Source organism: Episyrphus balteatus, chromosome 1 (genome assembly GCF_945859705.1).
Source record: "Episyrphus balteatus chromosome 1, idEpiBalt1.1, whole genome shotgun sequence".
In the NCBI taxonomy this organism is placed as follows: Eukaryota; Metazoa; Arthropoda; class Insecta; order Diptera; family Syrphidae; genus Episyrphus; species Episyrphus balteatus.
In genome coordinates this window covers 65,296,168-65,320,266 of record NC_079134.1, presented here as the reverse complement: position 1 = coordinate 65,320,266, position 24,099 = coordinate 65,296,168, and the positions used below count along the sequence as shown (strand labels likewise).

Sequence of the window (24,099 nt, the reverse complement as noted above, 5' to 3'; positions counted from 1 at the left end):
AGCCTTTTAAAAGAGGAAATAGGAGAAATAGTTCTAGCAGGGCAACTTGCAAAAAGAGGTATTGTTAACTCAAATTTATTAAGCAAAATTGAAATTTCTGATATCCTTTCCAAAAAAGAATCACTTCCATTTAAAAACGAGCTTCAAGCCATTGAATTCGCTGAACCAATGATGCTTGTAAAAAAAATCTGTTCTACTCTACGTCATTTGTTTACCCCAAACTGAGGATACGACATTTAACAATATTATCATTAAATCAACAAAAAAAATAATAAGAGAATTCATTTAAGTTTTTCGAATTTATTTATTTCACAACATCTGGAGATGTTGTATAGGTAATAGGGAAATGTTTAGAAATCGAGGAAACTATTCTTTGCAAAAGATCACAACATCAAAAGCTCAACAAAGACGATTGTGTACTGAAACTATTAAATGGCGAAAAAGTTAAGTGTGACTTCAATTATGAAAATAGGCCAATAATAGAACTCATCAATGAAAGCACTTTATTTCTTACAAATTATGTCGGTAATATAACATATGGCATACATTTCCGTAACCTGAACGGTTCATTCCTTATAAATTTTTTCAACGAATCTATCGAAATCGATAACATAAAGTATAGCAACTGGGAGAGTAAAACATATCATATACCTCCTCCCTTACTCCAAAATAACCTCACCGAAGGGGAAATAAAACTCGACCTACAATACCTACACAAACTCCATCTGGACAACGTAGAAAAACTTTCCTTCATTTCTTCAAACAGTAAACTATTCCTAGGTTCCAACCTAGGAATAGTTGGGGCAACAATCGATTTGATTCTGTTCATCTTTTTGAAACAACAGACAAAGAACAAGAAACAAATTCAACTTTCCTCATTTGAACCTTTAAAATTAAACATCCCCGTAATTGATCCAAACTCCCATATTAATTCACTAGAACAAATTTCTCTCAAAATCTGTAGACGCAGATACTTAAGAAAGGGGGAGTTAACACTATTCCTTCCCATTCACATTCCCATTTACATTCCTACCCAACTTCCGTTGCTAACAATGCAGACACCTAATATTATTATTTGTTAATTTTGCAATTTCTTAGAAATTAAAACATTTACATTAATCAACCTTTTGTCAATTCATCATTTTGTTTATTTTATTATCAAAAATATTATATTTATTATTTGTTATGAAAAACATATTCTTATAATATTTTATTTGTTAATTTTGCAATTTCTTAGAAATTAAAACATTTACATTAATCAAGCTTTTGTCAATTCATCTTTTTGTATATTTTATAAATAGAAGTAAAAGAAATAATAAAGTCACTCTTAGTTAGTCAACCAGAACAAACTTGTGTTTTTTTCCATCGAGTTGTTACAACTTCGATAACTTTTATGTTGCAAATAAAGTGTATTCACATGTGAAAGGAAAGGGTCTCTGAATGGTTATAAAAATATCTTTTGCACAATTTTACACAGCAATACATTATTGTTTTTATTGTTTTATTCGTTTTTTATTAACTAAAACTTATTTTCTCACTATTTAATTCTATAAAAGTTTTTGCAATTGTGTTAAAGAATGATTTAAAAGGGTATCACACACCAGAATGGCTCGAAGGACAGCGTTGGATTTATTTTTGACAGTTTTTTTTTCCACGCTATCCTACACTATAAAAATGATATACACCCATTCCTGTACTTCTTATTCTTAGCAGATCCACAGTGCGTTTTTATATGGCATTTTTTTTCACCATAACGTACATTTGACAGTGTGATTTTGTTTCGCTGCCTGCGATAGTTCTTTTTAAGTTCATTTAGTCTAATTGAACCTATATCCAGGGCTACCTTTGCGCCTCCAAAGAGGCGTTTTTCCTCTTTTTTCACCTAATCCCCTTTTCTACACTTTTTAAAAATTGTTCAAAAATCCATCTTTTTGATATTTTGGTTCCCCTTTTTCCTCTTTTTTAAAATTATGTGCGTTCGATTAAAAAAATTGAGATTTTTTTGAAAATCAAGGAAAATGTGACTTACACCACTTTCAATTATAACGACTCAATTGTAAAAAAAATATACGTTACAGTTGTTTAGCGCTGATTTGATATTTATAAGGTTATTTTTGATAAAATTTTTGTTGTTTTTTGAAGAAATTATGCACAGGTAATGTTTTTGTAAAATTCTTATTATGTTCATACAATTTTAATTTTAAGAAATTGTGTTAAAAGGTTTGTGTTGCAGTTGGGGAAAGGCCCAGATGAGGTATTTTGTGTGACTGTCGTACTTAACTTATTCTATTTTCACATTTTTTTATTGGGGCATCTTTTTTTATCAAAATCCTCTTTTTTTGCCTCTTGTTGAAAATTTACGAAGGTAGCCTTGCCAGAGTTGCCAGAGCCGGCTATTTATCGCCAAACGGGCTCCTTGAACTTTTAACTCGCTCCTTAAAATTAAGATTTTCGCTTTATCGGATTTTGGCTATTTTAAGAGAGCGGGTCATAATTCTGCTTGTCAAAATTCTGTACGACAAAATTCTGTAGGGTCAAAATACTGTAAGACCATAATTCTGTACGTCATTATACTGTAAATGAACAAAATACTGACTTGCAAAATTCTGTTTTGTAAAATTCTTTACGGCAAAATACTGTATTATACAGTATTTTTAAAGAAATTTCCTTTGATAAAAAAAACACGAAATAGTAACTTTAAATATAATTATTGACAGTAAAGTTGTAATTTTATACAAACATAATTATTAAAGTAAAAAAGTAAATCAATTCTAGGAACACAAATCAAACTTTTCTTAAACATACAAAATACATGCAACGTGGTTTAATTCAGATTGTTTTTTTTAAATAAGTGTAGTTTTGTATTCTCTCTCTTTTTTCCGTAGCTCCTAATAAAGTACCTAGATTAATCAGCATTAGAAGCTTGCCTCTGTATTAAAATGATCTCTTAATTCATAGTAAACCCTCTTTTAAATATATCTGTATTTCAAAATTCTGTAAAAATGCTGCAAAAAATATCGTTTTGATAATGTAAAAAAGTTACGCCCGTAAAGCATTTAAACCAGAATATATAAATAAATGAACAAAATAATTATACTTGAAGTCTGATAAGCAAAAGTTATTAGAAAATAAAAAATATATTTTATATCTCATGCCATCATGGCAACACTGCGCCCTGCCTATATCTAAGTAAATTAGAACACATCAACAAATTGATCATAGGTTTTTTTAATAATTTTCACATTAAGGCTTTTGAGGTCAATGGAAATTAGTTCTTGTTTTAGTCCAGTGGTACTTAGTTCATGCAAACCATACAACATGACTTTGAATGACCTTTCTGATGGCAATGTCTCTCAAGTTAGCAGAGCAAGGTCAGCAGAACATATGTTTTGTTATTGGATCTTTTAGTGCTTATTAAGTGATAATTAAGTGCCCCAAAATTAAATTAAGTGCTCCACTACTTTTGGAGAAAATTAATGTTCTGCTAACTTGATTTAAAGTTAGCAGAGCAATTACCAGAAAATGCCCTAAACTGCTCGTAGAAAAATCGAGTTTGGTATAATATTTAGGTGCTAATTAAGTGCTCTACGAATCCCAAAAATAATTTTTTTTCCAAAAATAATTTTTTTTCTGTGATTTTCGAAAAAAATTTTTTTTTTTTTCAAACTCTCTTAAATAATTCAGTGCTTAACTAATATAAGTCAAGTACCCCATTTTCCGAAGAATTTTCCGAGATTTTTCATTAAAAAAAAATATTTGCATTTTCCATACAAATTCGTGTTCTGCTAACTTAAATTTTGATTTTCTCAAAAAATAAATTTTTTTTGACAAAATTCAAATGGAGTAATTAAGTGCTCGACTAATTTGAATTAAGTACCCCATTTTCGGAAGAATTTTCCGAGATTTTTCATAAAAAAAAAAAATATTTGCATTTTCCATACAAATTCGTGTTCTGCTAACTTGAATTTTGATTTTCTCAAAAAATAAATTTTTTTTTGACAAAATTCAAATGGAGTAATTTAGTGCTCGACTAATTTGAATTAAGTACCCCATTTTCGGAAGAATTTTCCGAGATTTTTCATTAAAAAAATATATTTGCATTTTCCATAAAAATTCGTGTTCTGCTAACTTGAATTTGATTTTCTCAAAAAATAAATTTTTTTTTGACAAAATTCAAATGGAGTAATTAAGTGCTCGACTAATTTGAATTAAGTACCCCATTTTCAAGTTAGCAGAACACGAATTTGTATGGAAAATGACAATTTTTTTTTTTTTAATCTCGGAAAATTCTTCGGAAAATGGAGCACTTAATTCAATTCGAATTTTGTCGAAAAAAGTGGAATTTTTTGAAAAAATCAAAATTCAAGTTAGTAGAACACGAATTTGTATGAAAAATTAAAATATTTTTTTTTAATGAAAAATCTCGGAAAATTCTTCGGAAAATGGGGTACTTAATTCAAATTAGTGGAGCACTTAATTACTCCATTTGAATTTGGTCAAAAAAAAATTTAGTTTTTGAGAAAATCAAAATTCAAGTTAGCAGAACACGAATTTGTATGGAAAATGCAAATATTTTTTTTTAATGAAAAATCTCGGAAAATTCTTCGGAAAATGGGGTACTTAATTCAAATTACTCGAGCACTTAATTACTCCATTTGAATTTTGTCAAAAAAAAATTTATTTTTTGAGAAAATCAAAATTCAAGTCAGCAGAACACGAATTTGTATGAAAAATTAAAATATTTTTTTTTTTTAATGAAAAATCTCGGAAAATTCTTCGGAAAATGGGGTACTTAATTCAAATTAGTCGAGCACTTAATTACTCCATTTGAATTTTGTCAAAAAAAAATTAATATTTTGAGAAAATCAAAATTCAAGTTAGCAGAACACGAATTTGTATGGAAAATGACAATTTTTTTTTTTTTTTAATCTCGGAAAATGGAGCACTTAATTCAAATTAGTCGAGCACTTAATTATTCAATTCGAATTTTGTCGAAAAAAGTGGAATTTTTTGAAAAAATCAAAATTCAAGTTAGCAGAACACGAATTTGTATGGAAAATTAAAATATTTTTTTTTTAATGAAAAATCTCGGAAAATTCTTCGGAAAATGGGGTACTTAATTCAAATTAGTCGAGCACTTAATTACTCCATTTGAATTTTGTCAAAAAAAAATTTATTTTTTGAGAAAATCAAAATTCAAGCTAGCAGAACATGAATTTGTATGGAAAATGAAAATATTTTTTTTTAATGGAAAATCTCGAAAAATTCTACGGAAAAGGGTGGCAATGGTGCAGCGGATGTAGTACTTGACTGCTAACCTGAAGGTTGTGGGTTCGAGCCCTACCTCAGGCAGTTCTTTTCTTAATCCCCCAGCTTGGAAGCCACCCGTGGGACTATATGAGATAATAATCATCTTATTCTCAATTCACTGTACCAACAAAAATTCTTTCCTATCTTTCTATTCCTTCTAACTAGTGCCGTGCAGTTGCATTTAAAAGACCTTAGGTCTTACAGGCATATAGTTAAATTATAAAAAAAAAAAAAAAGAAAAAATGGGGTACTTAACTTATATTAGTTAAGCACTTAATTATTTAAGACAGTTTGAAAAAAAAAAAAAATTTTTTCGAAAATCACAGAAAAAAAATTATTTTTGGAAAAAAAATTATTTTTGGAAATTTTTTTTGGGATTCGTAGAGCACTTAATTAGCACCTAAATATTATACCAAACCCGATTTTTCTACGAGCAGTTTAGGGCATTTTCTGTTAATTGCTCTGCTAACTTTAAATCAAGTTAGCAGAACATTAATTTTCTCCAAAAGTAGTGGAGCACTTAATTTAATTTTGGGGCACTTAATAAGCACTAAAAGATCCAATAACAAAACATATGTTCTGCTGACCTTGCTCTGCTAACTTGAGAGACATCTGATGGCAGGTCATGAGTGTAATATTGCCAATTCTTTGTAGTTAACTAAGCACACACTTTATGATGGGTTTCAAGGGATTCCCTTCAAGCAAGAAAACTGAGTTCAGAAAGACACTCCGACCTCAGAACGAGAAAAACGGGGTTGCACTCACACACTTGCAACTTTTTGTGTGTGAACACATAGTCGAAGGAGAAATCGTGGTGAAAAAACCAATACATATAAAATCGGCTGCGCGGTGATTATAATTTCCATACTAATTTGAGCCGCCGTCGGACCCATTTCGTAGTTCAGGTCGGACTCAGGCGGAGCGGATTCGGACCGAGGTCGGACTCGTTTGATTGAAGGGTTCACAATTAAGTTTAATAAGTTTAGCACGCATACCGAAGGGATTTTAGATTGTTTCTTATGTCGTTTTCTATTGACGAATCTCAGAATGAGATTCTTGAATCTGACAGCTGAAAGGGGGGGGGGGGGGAAGAGGGGAAATAGTGGAAAAATCTCAGATTCCATGATCTATTTGCGTCTTGAGATTCAAAAAAATGACAAAAAAATGAATCTGAGATTCAAGAATCTGAATCTGGATTTTTATCTAGATTCACGCATACAAGCACACGCACTTTCACACACACTCCTCTGCTTGGCATTTGTCTGAACATTTGTTGTAGTTTTATTTTTTTTATACGCACAGATTTCGTACACAATTACAAAACTAGATTTCATATTCTATTTGCAGTAGAAAATCGGAGATTCTTACTCGGCGTAAAAGTTAACTGCTTCTTCGTTGTCCATTGAAATTATGTGCTCATCCATAGTATATCCAAAGCGCAAAGGTACCTAGGTTCCGGATGTCGTTGTTGGGCTATCATTCTTCTCATCAGTTGATTGGGGTGGTTGGCGATATTTCCTACAAGTATCTTCGCCGATCGCAGTAGATACTTATCAAGTGGTATGATTTTTGCTTCCTCGTAGAGTCGCTTGTTGCTGTAGTATTTTTGTCGCTGTCGATCGAAGTAAAGTCCGGTGCACATCCTCAGTATTTTTCTCTCGAACATTTGTAGTTCCTTCATGGCTGTCTTGGAGATGGTATACCATACCGGAAAGCTGTAGGCAATGACAGGTCGCAGAAGCTGCTTGTAGATCAAGAGTTTCGTTGGTTGACTTAATCCTGTTCTTTTTTTCATCAGAGGGTGAAGGCGATGGAAGGCAAAGTTGGCTTTTTTGAGGACCAAACGGGAGTGATTGTTGAATCTGAGGAGCTCGTTAAAATTGATTTCTTAGTACTTGGCGCTGCGTTTGGCTGGCAATCTAGTTCCATCTGGAAGTGTCAATGTGATGCTTCTGCAGCTTCCAGCCGATCGACTGCCTCTTCCTCCTGATCGTCTAAGGCACAATAGTTCCGACTTGGATGAGTTGATCCGGATACCCCATGGTGTCTTCACCATTAGTGGGGGAGATTTTCTCTTAATTTTGATTTACTTTCTATACCGCACAGAAAGAGAAACGTTGTAGTCATAAACAAAAAATACCAAGACTGGAAACTTTCGTACGTCTTCCCCCCCAAAACCCTTTTGTTTACAGTGTTGTCTGTGAATATATGTGAAAGCCACCACGTTGGTAAATGACGTTAACACGCACACATTTATAGATTCACGACATTCACCATACATCTGACACGAACACAACGATAGGTTCACGACACTCGCCACACCTCGCAGCTTGTAGGCAAACGTCAGTTGACCGCCGAGTTTCCAGTCTTGATATTTTTTGTTTATGGTTGTAGTCGTTTAGCGTGCCGATTGGTAGATCCTTACCCCCCAAAACCCTTTTGTTTACAGTGTTGTCTGTGAGTATATATGAAAACCACCACGTTGGTAAATGACGTTAACACGCACACATTTATAGATTTACGGCATTCACCACACATCGAACATGCACACACCGATAGATTCCCGACATTCACCACAGCTCGCAGCTTGTAGGTAAACGTCATTTGACCGCTCAGTTCCCAGGCTTGGTATAGTTTGTTTGTGTCCAAATCATCATGGATTTGCTTCCTTACTTTCTTATTTGACCTATTAATAATGCAGCCCTATAGTAGTTTTACAGATTCACCGACTTTCCTTGGATTCCGAGGTATAAATCTAATTTTACTCAACTTATTTACTTTTTCTAATTTTGTTTTACATAGATAATTTTGTTTAATTTTTTAAATTTTGTTTTATTTCTTTTTTTTATATTTTCTTTTATTTTAAACTACTTGTACTAAGTAGACCTTATGTCTCAACTTCTTAATGACCTCGTATTCGCGTTAAAAATCAATGTTTTCATATTTCCATTCTCACATTTTTCATTTTGATTAAGTGCCGAGACGACTAGCACTAGCAACTGCCGTCGCACAGTGTGGGAATTCGCGAATTTAGCGGAATTTAATTAAAAAAATCACTTGTCTCTATTGATGCCATAACTAGATTTTCTTTAAGCTTAAATATTGTAAAAAGTGATAACAAAAGTATTGATAAGTGGTAGTCATGTAACAAAAAAAAAATGTCATTGAAGTTGCAGTTTGGAAAAGATGACTTTGATTTTAGTACTTTTTTGTGAGTTTGGTGCGTATTTAAATTAAAGCTTTATATACTTTATATCGTTTAAATATTAAGGTTTAAGAAAATAAGTGAATTTTCATTTCACAGGGTGTTTTAGTTTTTTGTTTTGGTGATAGAAATTAAAATAAATGTGTTTTTATTTTTATTTTCTTACATTTGTTAGAGCAAAACTTTATTTACTCCGCGTTATTCCGCTTTGAAACAGTATTCACTTAAAAGCTTAACTTATTATCTATCAAGAATCACTAAAATTTGGCACCCAAATTATGTTATAATATATTTTTTTCGATTTTTCTAAGTGACTTGACTATTCAACAAAAAAAGATGACCTACTGTCAAAATTGAAAAATTTCTTTTTTTATTTCAAAGGTTTATTTCAATGTGCTGCTTTCTGAAGATAAAATAAATTTATTTACCGTTAGACCATCATAAGATAAAACAAAAGAGAATTTGATGAGTCCAATAGGCAAAAAACCCATTGTTTCCAGTTAACTTTTATGTAGTTTCAGAACTCCGTTTATCAAAATATTGGCTAATTATGCATACAAAATTAGTTCTATTTCACTTTTGTATGTAATAGTTGTAAATATTACCAACAAAAATGAATAAAAAGTTTTTTTTTTCTGCTCGAAATTAATTTTTTAAGAGGGTCTATCAAAGTGCCAAAAACGTGTACTTTCAGAGCTCTGTAAATCAAAAATGTGTGTAAATATGTTACTAATCGTACTTCTATTCATAATTGTACCTGGAATATCTTTTTGAACGCGATTTATGTCTTATTATTCAGATAACCACAAATAAAGTATGTTAATATTGAAAAGAGAATATTATTTTATTTGAGCAAATTACATTTTTTTTTATTGTTGCATAATTTGCAAAATTAGCTTGACTTATTTTTTTAATTTAACAAGTTCAATTTGACGTTTAACAAACAGCTCCCTTCAAGCAAGAAAACTGAGTTCAACAAAGACACTCCGACCTTAGAACGCGAAAAAGGGGTTGCACTCACACACTTGCAACTTTTTGTGTATGAACACAAAAGTCGAAGGAGAAGCGTGGTGAAAAGTGCGAAAAGGAGAACTGACGAAAGAAAGACAAAGGCAAGAAAATGACTAAGCGCCATTTTGTTATTTATTTGTTATTTGTTGAAGTTCCTCGCGTGTCGTGCTCGTGACTCGTCAAAAATAATAATAATAATATTATTAATATTAATTGAAATAAAAAACAGGTATGCATTGCTGAAATGTAGCTTAGCAAATTTCTAATCAATAACACCGGCACACAAAAAAAAAAAAAGTGTCATGTACCAGGAACCAGACCTATCTTTCTATATGTTTTTGGGCACGCTGAATCCGAATTTGAAGTCCGTTTGGCCCCATCACCCTCCAGTTTTGAGCTGTGAGTGCATTTTGTTTGAATTTTTATGACTTTTTTGGAGTTTTTTGCATTTTTCTCAAAACTGAAGGGTGACCGGGCAAAACGGACTTGAAATTCGAATTCAGCGTGCCCAAAAACATATAGAAAGATAGGTCTGCTTCCTGGTACATGAAACTTTTTTTTTTGTGTGCCGGGGATGACAGCGACATGTCGCGGCAGTGCTAGCAAACAAAAAAAAAGTTGTATGAACCAGGAACCAGACCTATCTTTCTATATGGTTTTGGGGCCGCTGAATCCGAATTTCAAGTCCGTTTTGATCGGTCACCCTCTAGTTTTGAAAAAAGTGTAAAAAAGACCCCAAAAAAGTCAAAAAACTTCCTTTTTTTGAGTTTTTTGCATATTACTCAAAACTGGAGGGTGACAGGGCCAAACGGACTTGAAATTCGGATTCAGCGGGTCCAAAAACATATAGAAAGATAGGTCTGGTTTCTGGTACATGACACTTTTTTTTTTGTGTGCCGGTGTAATTAATCTTATTTATGTTTTTCGTAGGAAGTCATCTTCTCCTGCAGCCTGACGCCAGCACCAACCACGAACAACATTCAACAAATAAAATTTTGGAAAATCAATTATTCCTGCCGCTTGCCTGTATGCTGTTTCTCCAGAAAATAATTGTAAACATTTGTGTTTGTGAAAGTTAAATAAATAAAACTATTTCAGTGAAAAAAAAAAAAATCTTGTTCTTTTTTTGGTCGCAAATGCGAAACATCATCCTTTTTTTGTTTCTCTTTCTGGTAGGTTTTCGCTAATCCGCCTCGGGTCCGACTTCGGCTCCGTTTTCTCGGAATGGAGATTTTCACCACACCAATACATATGCAATCGACTTCGCGGTGATTATAATTTCCATACTAATTTGAGCCGCCTTCGGACCAGTTTCTGATCCGAAGTCGGACTCAGCTCCGCATCAGGCGGAGCGGATTCGGACCGAGATCGGACTTGTTTGCTTGAAGGGCTGTTTGTTTCCCTTGTTTACGCAATTATTTTCTGCTGGGGTGTTCATTTAAACCTTTTGCGGAATTTTCTATTTTTCTGCAAAGTAGAAAATTATCTCGTTACGTGAATACCCTTATTATATTTCATTATTGATATATTTATAATTAATCTTGCAAAAAAAGAATTCTCAAAAAGTTAAACCAGCTCGTGCGGCATCTGGGGCCTTAAAGATATTTACTTAATTTAACTTGTTTCTTAATTCTTTACATACATTTACGTTTATTTCATTACAGAACAATGAAGAAAAAGAAAAATTGTCTTTCAATATGAAAACTGGCCGCAGGAAGCAAGCCTGTCCAAGCAAATCGGACTGCAAAGATATTTTTGAAAATGCAGGTCATACATTTAAAAATCAACATCACTCCGATGACTATTTAGATCACAGCAGTTGGACCAATAATGCTCCAGGTGAAAAATCAAAGAATAAAAGCTCGAGTTTTATTAGCAGCCAAAAGGATATGTCTTGTTCGAACTGTGGAACATTAACAACAACCATATGGAGAAGAAATGTTCGAGGAGAAATGGTTTGTAATGCATGTGGTCTGTATTTTAAATTACATGGTGTTAACAGACCACATTCGATGAGGCGTGATACTATTCACACACGCAGAAGACGCCCTAAAGGCAGTGAAATGGGTGGAAGAAAAAGTAAGTAATTTTAATCTGGAATTATTTTTTTGAGCTTTTATGCATTTTGTCGATTTTTTTAAAACAATCGTCTTTTTTTATTAAAAAGTCCACAAATAATACTGTAAGCTGAAGTAACGTTGTGGTAACTGCGAATACATTGTTACAGACGTGTTTTTACTAATTTCATTAGTGAACGACCCGGGCATGGGTCATCTTCTTTAGTCATATACTCGTTGGTTATGTTTGGGTTCTTTTTGGACAAAAATAAGAAATCTGTCAAATTTTAAAGAGAGGAAGAAGGGTGAAATCTTCTCAGACAAAGAAAAATTTTGTAAAAATTTGGAGACAAGAAATGGCAGCATGAACAAAAAATATTTTAGTTTTCACTTTTAAAAAGCTTAAGAATGAAATCAAATAAGTATAAAATACACACAATCTTAATAAAAACTAATGAATATTTTCCAATAAATAACAACTGTTTGTAAGCAAATGTTTATACTTTTATTATTATTATATTATAGTACAAAGTACATAAATGTACGAACTACTGACACTTATCAGCGCGGCAACTGAGGACATTTGGCTGAGACAGCACAAGACAATGACACAAGAGAGAGACAGATAGACACAAAGAAAGAACATATAACATAGAACTACGTGGCACAGAGGAGGAGACATAGTTGAAAATTGTTTCATATTACCGCACAGGTGGCTTCAGTTAAGCTGGCGATTTAGAAAGAACTTCAAGGGCCGACCGTTGGGCTCGAACCTACGATGTCTGGCTCTGAAGTCATCTACCTATTCCTCTGTGCCATGGCCACCTGCTTATACTTTTATTATGATGAATTTTTTTGGGCTGAAAATTGCAAGGGGAATTAGTTTGTTCTCACGCGAGTACTCTCTTTTGTGAAAGATTACACACTTTCAGAGTACCTTAACAGGATTCAACTGGGATTGTCCTTGTGGTGAACGAATTTAAACTTTATTATTATTCCGATATGTTCTGCCTAATTTGCAATAAAAAGATTGATCGTAGTGATACTGATAAAATTAGTTGCAGTGAATGTACCTTTATATCACATGGCTCATGTGAACAATTGACTTTCGCCGAAATCGAATATTATTTTTATTCGAAAGACTCTTTCTATCGGTGGGGGAAATGCACCTCTATATCGAAAGACTCTTCATTTACATGATGCCACCTTACACCTACGGGAATAAAACCAACATTCCCTATATCACCAAACGAAAATATTACACTTGCTAAGAAAACAACAACACTAGTAGTAACGGCTAACAAACCATCTCCCAGCACTTCTCTTCTACAAAATCACGCATCTAGCAAAAAGCATGAAACATTATCCGCAGATGATACTATTGAGACAAGAGAATTTGGATATACGTCATCTTTCGTGAGAGAACAGCTTTCTGGAAGTGAACAAAAGTCACCAGTCATCGAAGTTCGAAAAATCAATCACGCTAGATGTGCTGTACGAGGAAATATTTTCTCTAAAAAAAAATGAACAGTAATTTTCTCATTATATTATAAATAATACGTCCATGGGTATAATAATACAAAGTACATGAAAATGTGTATATTACACCTACAATTTGATAAGGTGACATGTTTCTCATTTGATTTAATGAAGGAAAAATGTCAAAATTATAGATGTCATTCTGCCGTTTGCGTATATGTAGCTTCATGCTGTGTGAATGTACAGATGTACATACATAATGTATATTTGTAAGTGAAGAATGAAGGAGAGGGTCAAAATTCTGACTTCAAAATTCTGGTTTTCAAAATTCTGCCTTTTTTTCTGTTCGGTCTTTTAAAATTCGACAATTTCTAAATTCTACTTTTCAAAACACTGCCATCATAATGTAGTCTAATCTTTTTAGTCATTTTTAACCCCAATCTGCGGAAAGTTTCCTAGTGGGCTGAGTTTTGGTAGACGGCCATTCCATTTGAACTTTTAGGACATTTTCACGCTTACTATCAAGTTTATCTCGTTGAAGAAGCATTATTTTTTCTTGAAAATTGGTGGGTTTGATGTTCTAGAAGTCAAGTAAGGTTTTCTTGAAACATATAACAAATCAACTTTATCATGAGACATTAACACCTACCAAGTTTCAAGAAAAAAGATTGCTTCTTCAACGAGATAGACTGAAAAGAAGCTCAATATGTCTTCTCCGTTACTTTGGAACGACCGTATACAACTTTATTACGGCGTTGTAATGAAGGTGTGAAAAATCGATATTGATATCGTGCTGGCTTAAAATGTTATAAGGGTCAAAAGGTTTTTCGCAAATATCTCGCGATCTTTTGCTCGGAGGTCATCATAGGTAAAATCAAACGTTTCTAGAGTAGAGCGCAGAGAAGGTGACTAGATTGCACTCACGAATAAATTCATATTTTTGATTTGTATTACTCAATTTTGTATGTTTTTTTTTCGAAGTATATTAAAACCTTAAATTAATGGACTAATATCATTGGTCAACAAGGTTTTGCCACAAGAACCAAAATATACTTTTCTAGTAGTTTTTGGGGTGCTGAAAAAATTTGATTTCGCTTCGTTTTTGAAATATTACCGTTAGAAAATGTCAAAAAACGTAATTTTGGCTGTTTTCGAGGTAATGTTTTTATGTGGAGTAATTCATTATGAATAAATTTGTAACGGTGCCTATAAGAGCTTATTCTTTCAAAAAAATGTTTAAATCTTTCCGATATCTCTTTTATTGCCCGAGATATTTAAAATGTAAGTAGCGATATTTAAATCAGAAACAACACTGGCCAACCAAATTAAACTTTTTTTGCCACAAGAATCAAAATATACCTTTCTGAAGGTTTTTGCGTTGCTGAACTCGAATCCATATATTTTGGTTCTTGTGGCAAAAATTTTGTGACCAGTGACTTAAACTTTAGATTAAGTTTAGTTTCTCTTTGGCTTATTAAATGAAACTTAAGATATCTCGAGCAATAAAAGAGATATCGGGAAAATTTAAACAATTTTTGTTAGAAGAATATCTGTTCTTAAAATAACCGTTACAAATTTGTTTACCAAAAAAACAGACAAAACGACGTTTTTTAGTATTTTATAACGGTAATATTTCAAAAATGGAGCCCAATCAAATTTTTCTGACTTCAGATTCGGATTCAGCACCCCAAAAACTACTAGAAAAGTATATTTTGACTCTTGTGGCAAAAAAAGTTAAATTTTGTTGACCAGTGTATTTGAAAAATTATTCTGTTTTTTGTTCATATCATATTCGGTTACCACCGTATAAATGCAATTCAACTTTAAGGGAAGGGTATACTGCCGTACTAAGTTAAAAAGCGCGCATGAGCCAAAAATCCAAAATTGAGTTAAAGGCATATTTGACATCCTGAAACAATGCTTCATTTATGTGTTAACTAAAAACATCGTATTTTCAATTCCAAGTGGCTCAAAATAGTCAATGAAGATGAGCACAACGATATTACTCCTCTGTATTCCTCAAGAGAAAAATGTATTTATTACTAATTCTAAATATTAAAAAAAAAAAATTAGATACACATTATTGTGTAAACTAAAAATTATAATTTTCCTACTACAAGTTGCTTAAAATCATTTTTGAAATTGAGCACATTTACAATTCTCAACCTTTTCCCTTGTCAGTGAAATGCATTTATCTCAAAACTACAAAAATGGATATGCGGCCTTTTTGCTTAGCACGGCAGTATAGCCCGACTCATTACAACACGACTTTGTACAACCCGACTCAGACAGCCCCACTCAACCCATAGCCCGACTCATCGCAACTCGCCTCAGGTGGGCGTCTATATACTCTTTACTCTCCTAAAAAATCTTACCTGAGTTGGGCTATCTTGAGTCGGGCTATCTTGAGTCGGGCTGTCTTAGACGGGGTGTACAAAGTCGTGTTGTCCAGAGTTGAGCTATACCCTTCCCCAACTTTAGTACTTTTCTAACTGTTTGTTGTTTAAATGTCGAAAATATTTTTCTTAATCTATAGACTGACTTTCTAATAACCTACAATAGCCGTTGACAGCTAAAAGATGTTGTGGGGTAAAAAATATTCCTTTTCTTATTAATTTTTACATATTTGATAAATTAATGAATTTTTAATAATTTTTGTATTTAAATAATATTAAAAAAGGACAAAATTAAGAAAGTTATTAAATAAGCAGCAAATCTTGCTTAAATAAGTTAAAGGAAGATTTTTCAAAATTCCTTCTTAAAAAAGGGTTTGGAAAATTTTAAAAGTGCGTGATTATTAACAATTTCCTAACCCTTTTTTAATTTCTTGCAGAATTTTGTAAAACAAAATAATTATGAAAAGGAGAATTTTGAGAAACAGGAAAGCTGAACTTTAAAAACAGAATTTTATAACAGAATTTTGAAAGCAGAACTTTGACCCCAACCCAATGGAAAGTAATAGCTTTGATAAGAATTTGCCAAAGATGTTTAGTTTAAACAAAGCACTACGTATTGACAATAAAATTACCAATACAAATTTATTATAATTTTAAAACAGGAATTTAATTTTTCTTTTCGGTTTTTAGGTTCTGATTAGGGTAAACTTTGTTGACAACAATAAAAACAGAGACATTTGTATAGAAAGTGGAAAGTTCCAAGAACAATTTTGTTATTATTTGACCTAGTCAAAACTTACATATATTTTGCAGAAGTTTTATTATTGTGACGAACTTAAATCCATTTATACATTTGACACTTTACCTTGATTTTCTCAATATTTTAACTTTTAAGTGTATTTTGAGTGAAAAATATGTTTATATACACTCCGCTTCAACTGAATAAGCACACAATTTTCAAAGGTATGTTGCCCATTTTTTCCTAATATTGACCTTTAATTTATCATTTAATGATGCTTAATATTTGCTTGTGATGTTGAAAAAACAAATCCGAACGAATAATTCAAAAAATACCGCTATTTTTTTTCGTGTTCTCTTACAAAGCGCCCCATATGGAAAAATGCAGTTTTATTTGCGTCAACTGAACAGACACACGGTCATTCAAGGTCATTATCTTCATTGTTTATGAGAGTTTTGAGGTGATTGGCATACTAAATAAAAGGTTGAACTGTTCTTAGTGAAATTTGGTCGTTTACATAAAATGTATAAAAAAATTGGTAGATTCAAAGCTTTGAATACTGTCGACAGAGCTAAAATTCATTTGTTAAAAGAACTAGTACTGACCAGGCCTGTTATAGCTACCAAAATTGAACGGAGTTTTAGTGTTGCCTATTCCTTTTCGTACCTCAGAAATAAAAGTTTGTACAGGATGAATATGAATTGAGGTAAAAAAAAACGACAAAAATAGCAGTTAATCGACGAGAAATTTTGAGATCTGCCTCAAATTCATTTGACTCTGCGGCAACAAAAAGCAAACAAAAAGCTCGTTTTACTGAAAATGTTTCAACAGTCCGCAGAGTAATAACCATCACGGATCATTTTAACCCATTAAAAGTCCAAAACCACCTCTAGACAAGGAACGAAAAGGTATTCGTTAAGAATTTTCTTGGCTACATATGAGCTAGAAAATGAGTAGGAAGTTGGTTTTTCTGATGAGAAAAAGTTCAATTTTGATGGGCTCGATGAAGTCATCAAAAAACGAAGTCAACAAAATTTCAATTTTGCTCATCAGAAAAACTACCTTGAGCCACGCATTTTTAAAGCTCATACAGCATACATTATTATTGTTCTATAAAAAATTATTTTCTCTGTCGTTCGACTTTTTTGGTGGTCATAGGCAGTGTATGTTACTTACATGTAACATAAGAATAACACACTAGTTCTGCTATTTATTATTTTGGAACATAACTTTTTGCTATTTGTAGTGTTCAATAAAATATGTATTTTGCTTGAATGTTACAAATCGAATGATTTTATTTTTTCTATTTCTCCTGAATATTTATTCAGAGTCGACTTTTTTAAAGACTATAATTATAACAAAATATTAATATAAAGTAACAATACTACAATAGTTTTTCCTTTTGTTTTTTTTTTTTTTTTTTAATATTAATTAATTGTTGAAACTAACGTTTCCTAATGATTTCAAATTCTACCTCAATAGCAGTCTGCTTGATCTTCGAATTCCAGCCGTTGCTCTATTTTCTGTCGGTTGAACTGGTAACTGAACGCTCCCATTAATATCTGTTACATTAGTTGAGCTATTAATCGATTTCAATTCTGCTGTACTTTCCAACTTCTTTAAGTGGGAAACATTTCGACGATAAGTCCTACCTGTTTCTTTTGACAAAATAACAACTTCATCACCTTTTCTTGAAAGTACTTTATACGGTTCTGGTTCAAAGTTTGATGCCAATTTGTTTGTTTTTATCATTCGTTTTACGAAAACTTCGTCTCCTTCTTCTATACCGCTTTCTCTAGCCCGTCTTAGCTTGTCTGCATATAACCTTTCTTTCTCTTTCTTTTCTTTGTCTTTGTCGGCGGCCTCTTCATCAATTTCCATTGGTTGGTGTATGCTCGGCAGCTTATCTCTTATGTTACGTCCAAAGAGCATTTGGGACGGTGTTTTCTGTGTCGTGGAGTGTGGGGTTGAACGGTACATAAGTAAATATTCGTTCAAATCATTTATCCAATTCCATACCCATTTTTGGCCACCAAACTTTTGACCGTAATCTTTGCTTCATTAGTGTCATTCCGGGATGACCCTCGTGTGCCAAATCAAGTGTTTGACTTCGTAATGCTTTTGGTATAACAATACGTGTTCCACGTAACAATATCTCACCCGAAAAACAGAATTCAGTTGCAAAAACTTTGAATTCCAACGCCTTTCCTGTCCAAATATTTTCCCGAAATGCTTCCTTAACTGTTTGTATCGTATCATCTTGAATCGATTTTTGCTCGATATCCACCAGTTTGATTGCAACCGGAGTGGCATTTGATAAAACCCAGTTAACATAATTGTCTGTTTGCTCATCGAATGACTTTATAATGTGATCTTTGCAAATGGTCAGTCGTGATAATGGATCAGCTATATTCGATTTTCCTGGTCTATAAATCACCTTATATTTGTAAGACATTAATTTCAAAACCCAGCGTTCAATTCTCGCGCAAGGTCTTGATTTTGTTCCAAAAATCACTTCTATCACAAATAAAAATGAAATCGTTCTGTAGCCCAAACCAAAGCTAGTGCTTCTTTTTTAGTCTGAGCGTAACGTTTCTCAGTTTCCGATAAACTTTTGCTAGCATAGGAAATCACTCGTGGTCCCGCATCATTAATTTGTATTAATACAGCTCCTAGTCCTATAGGACTAGCATCTGCAACCAATTGCGTTCGATCATTAACATCATAGTATCCTAGTGTCAGCTCTTTGGACATGCATTCTTTAAATGATATGAAAAGATTGCCTGAGTTGTTTGAAGACATTATTAAAGCGACAGAAGCAATTTTCTAAGGTCCGTCAAGATAGCACCCACACCCCCAAATTTCCAAAATCTGAGTATGCAATAATTTGTTGCTAATTTGTTGCTAATTAGTTGCTCTAATCCCGAATTTGTTGCTCCATCCCTTCCCCCTCAAAATTGATGGAAAAGGTGTGGGTGCTATCTTGACGTCAAGATAGCACCCACACCGCTTTTAGGGGTGAGAGTTGACTAGTTTTTGGACTTTAAGGCTGGAATGGTAAAAAGGGTGTTTTTTTTTGTAGTGAAAACAATATTGATGGGCTACCCTAATGAAATTTGGTAAAAACCTTGTATTAGCTATATAAAGCAATACTAAAGAGTTTTAGTAAGTATAAAAAAAAATTGAGTGTGAAAGGGTGTTTTTTGCAAATAGACAGTAATTGGTCCCAAAAAGCCAATGAACCGTGTATAACGTCTAAGAACTTACCTAAGTACCTAGATAGTAGGAATAAACGTTCAATTTGTCATCGAAATACAAGGTTTTTACCAAATTTCATTAGGGTAGCCCTTCAATTTTGTTTTCACTACAAAAAAAAAACACCCTTTTTACCTATTATTATAGGAACTATAGTTTATTGTTTCCAATCTGAAAAGTACCATAATTGCTGAATTTCAATAGAATACCACTATTATTACTCATTTTTTCAAATAAACCCACATTTTCTCTAGACCTAAAAAAACACCCTATCACATGAAAAAAAATGTATAGACTTACTTTATTCGGAATTTCCCTGAGAAAATGAATTAGTTAGGATACCTACCATTTAAAAAAAATCACCCTTTCACTCAAGATAATTTTTTAGATAGACTGTATAATTTCATAGTTCTTATAATATCAAACAAAACAAAACCAAGTTTAAAAAATAAAGAAAATTTATGTTAGCTGTTATGCCACCCATCTTTTTATAATGAAATTTATTTTTCTCATAGTCTAACTAACGATTTAAAAATCAGGGCTTAAAATACTTACTTTCTTACTGTTTCCCTTAAAGTATGCAACGATTTTTATCGTAAAGTAAAGAGAAAAAACTTTCATACTAATATCAACATTTAAAATCCACATGAAATTAAGAAAGACCCTACGAGCTATATCTATGTGTATATGTATGTATATACCTTAGTCATAATATTTTTGACTCGAGAGAACGCAAATCATACTTACCTCAGAGCAGTTCTGAAACCGACTAAAGCACTAAAGAAAGAAACATTTCAGGGTGTAGGCGTGTAGGTATTGCTGATTTGGATAGTGTATTTTCATCAAAGTAGCCGTCGAGGGCGGAGCCAAAATTAAAATCAACGTATACATACACACGCGATTATTCTTAAGAAAATCAATGTGTAATTTTTTTTTATTTAGTATAGGTAGATAAATTTTTATTTTGTTTGTTTAAAAAAAATAGGTAGGGATCTGATTGGATGAAGAGCGTTGAGGGTTTTAGAAATGTAATAGTGGTAGTAAATGAAATTAAATGAATGTGAAATGCATCTCTCCAAAATTAAGGCTATATATAGATAAAATTAGCCGACGGAAAAATGCATAAAAATTTTAGGATACAAATACCCACACTATTCACAATTTGTACAAGTTTTTAAAAATTCAAGAAATTGTAACAATAATGCTTATTGTTATCATATTCCTTTGTTTGAAACAACTGAGTGCTTAATTTTTAAAATTCAATTTCAATTTTGAAAACATTGGGCAATATAAGAGGGGTCAAATGTGGGATTGAGGCCTTTAGGAACTTAGTGAGTAAAGCCAAAAATTTTTGAGTGCGCTAATGATGCTTTCCAATTAAAAGTCCCGTCTTCCTAATTTTTTAACTATGATAAATTAAAACCAACTACATCGAATTAAGAAAAGATTGAGCTGTTTTTGCGGCACATTTAAAAATGCGGAGCATTATAGTTAGACCTAATTTTTGTTTTCTTTTTCGCCTTAAGTGGTTATTGGTTGTAGCAAGTAATATCTGTAGGTAGGTATACCTACTCAGATTTTTGAAATTTATACATATATACATATATTATATTTTATATTATATATATTTGTTAGTTAGGTAGGACCTACCTATACCTATAGGTACGTAATGGAAAAATTTAGTATCTAAATTAGATCTTAACCTCACAGGAGAATCAAATTTCTGTTTTTTCAGATTTTTGGATTTAATTCGTTGAGGTGCTACTTTTTTTTTGTCGAAGTGACGTCATCAAAAACTAGTTTTTGGCCTATAATACCGGAATGGATTGCGATTTAAAGTTTTAATGTAACTTTTTGCAGAGTATCACATCATGTTTATTATTTGGCATCTTTAGTTTTTTAAAAAAGATCATAGATAAAAAGTCTCCACAAAACTGCATCTGTTGCAGCCGATTTTATGGTCAAATCATAGAGCAACAAATTCAAGATTAGAGCAACTAATTAGCAACAAATTAACACTAAAATTCTGCATACTCAGATTTTGGAAATTTGGGGGTGTGGGTGCTATCTTGACGTCAAGATAGCACCCACACCGCTTTTATGGGTGAGAGTTGACTAGTTTTTGGACTTTAATGCTGGAATGAAAAGCGATGGAAAATTTTAAAGTTACTTTTTGCAGTGCATGAAATCATGTTTTTAATTTGGCACTTTTAGTTTTTTGAAAAAAAATATAGATAAAAAGTCTCCACAAAAATTTCATCTGTTGCAGTCGATTTGATGGTCAAATCATGGAGCAACAAATTCAAGATTAGAGCAACTAATTAGCAACAAATTATCCCTAAGATTCTGCATACTCAGATTTTTGAAATTAGGGGGTGTGGGTGCTATCTTGACGTCAAGATAGCACCCACACCCTTTCTATAAATTTTAAGGGGGAAGGGGTGGAGCAACAAATTCGAGATTAGAGCAACTAATTAGCAACAAATTAGCAACAAATTATTGCATACTTATTTTTTTAAATTTGTAAGTTTTTCTTGGTGTGGGTGCTATCTTGACGTTTTGATATGTTCCACAAGTTCCACAATGCATTTTGGACATGAAGGAGATGGGTTTAAAAGTTGAATGAGACCTTTTTGAAAAGGTGTTGAGAAGCCCTTTAATTTGACACCTTTTTTGTCGCTGTGCGTTAATTTTTAAGGAATTTAGCTTTTTTGAGAAAACTGTTGAAGTGCATTTCAAGGTCAAATCTTGGAGCAACAAATTCGGGACTAGAGCAACTAATTAGCAACAAATTATTGCGTACTCAGTTTTTTTAAATGTTGAGATTTTAATGGGTGTGGGTGCTATCTTGACGTCAAGATAGCACCCACTCCTTTTCCATCAATTTTGAGGGGGAAGGGGTGGAGCAACAAATTCGGGATTAGAGCAACTAATTAGCAACAAATTAGCAACAAATTATTGCATACTCAGATTTTGGAAATTTGGGGGTGTGGGTGCTATCTTGATGGACCTAATTTTCTAACAAATTGACAAATTTCAAAATCAAGTATACGGAAATTGAAAGCAGTGTATTTGAGAAACTGGTCCCCAAACTCAGAATTTTGAACTTATCTTCCATTTCTTTTAATATTTAGTAGGTACAGAAGAACGGTCACGTAGTGAGCAATTACAGTGAAATTTAAACCCATAAAATTATGAAAATTATTATAAGATACCTAAACCATAAAAAATGATTTAGTTGCATCACTAATCAATTTAATTCAGATGATAATTTAATACATAACATTTATTGATTCTGCATCAGCTACTAAGTACATTAATCAACAATATTTTTTTCGCGCAATATTCTTATATTATATGCATTGATTGATTGATTGATATTTGGGGTATAGGATGTACTGCGACCTGTAAGATCTATTGTACCCCCCTATTAAGCTAAATGAGTTAGTACCTCATTTTATAGCTCCTCCTCTAACCTAATTCCTTTCATGAAATTGATTATTTGGGGTATTTTCAAAGAGTGCAATTTATCCTCTTCGACTTGGTAGCGACCCATGTGTTTAAGTCTTTGGTGTATTAGTGCATTGCAACTACCCAGGATGTGGTCTGGTGTTTCTTCTTCTTCGCTACAGAATCTACATATTGCACTATTTACTAAACCCAAAATATGTAGGTGCCTTCTTAACTTACAGTGGCCAGTGAGGAGCCCGAGGAGCATTTTCGATTTTCTCAGTTTTGGTAGTTCTGCCCAGTTTTTTGCTCTCCTGGACTCCTCGTCTAGTTTTATTTTATTTTTAATGACATTTTCTCCTATTCCGCAATACGGTTCGGGTCCCATTAGAGGGGAATTTTCCCGTTTTTGCTAAGGAGTCCGCCTCCTCGTTACCCTGGACACCAACGTGCCCAGGTACCCAGTGGAGAGTGACTTTGTGACTTTGCATACAAAAGTGATTTATACAGGGTGATTCAGGAGTAATGTGCCAAAAAGCTAGAGCGTGTAGGTTAGGTCGAGACAGGAAAAACATCGTATGGGTGGGAGGATCTATTCCCCTTCGTTTAGCGGGGAGGGGCAATTAAAAAAAAAAAATTGACTTATTTTGGAGAAAAAATTATTAAAAGTCAAAGGTTATACTAATAATAACGTGTTACACCTTTTTGTAAAGCCAAAACCCTTGTCTTTTACAAATATTATAAACAAAGCCATTTTATGGCACAGTTTTTGAAAAATTAATTTTTATAATAAAAATTTTGAAAAAAAAAAATTAGAAAACAAAATTTAAAAGTAATTTTTTTTTCAAAATTTCATGTAATTAAGAAGTAATTTAGTTCTTTAAATTCGATGCTCTTATTCATTTTTAAACAAAAACAAAAAACCAAATTGAAAAATATTTTGTGATTTTCGAAAAATTAACAAAAAACCAAAACTACTTTTTTCTAAGAAACCTCTTTATTTTTTGTTTTTACATGGCTGGACTTGTTGATAAATTAATTTATGAAACATTAACCATTCGTCAACTATTTTTTAAACATTTAGACTTAATTAAGGATACAATAAAGTGATACCGTATTGGATTAATCCTGAATTGATCAACTTTTTTCATTGATAACACCTGAAAACTTACCTGAGAATGATTCTTACTATGTCTG

The 24,099-nt window shown here is 32.6% G+C and overlaps 1 protein-coding gene across 2 annotated transcripts in view; it reads left to right on the top strand.

The window, feature by feature from the left end:
* LOC129907700 (uncharacterized) overlaps nt 1–24,099 on the top strand; it is a 196,885-nt gene that overhangs the window by 160,662 nt on the left and 12,124 nt on the right. Inside the window, exons 3-4 of one of the 2 annotated variants that reach the window (XM_055984025.1) lie at nt 11,191–11,605; nt 11,754–12,022. In XM_055984025.1, the coding sequence (XP_055840000.1) occupies nt 11,191–11,605; nt 11,754–11,809 (471 nt within the window). In that variant the 3' untranslated portion in view covers nt 11,810–12,022. Of the gene's footprint in view, nt 1–11,190; nt 11,606–11,753; nt 12,023–24,099 lie in introns of those variants that run through there. The other variant, XM_055984024.1, reaches the window with a different exon arrangement.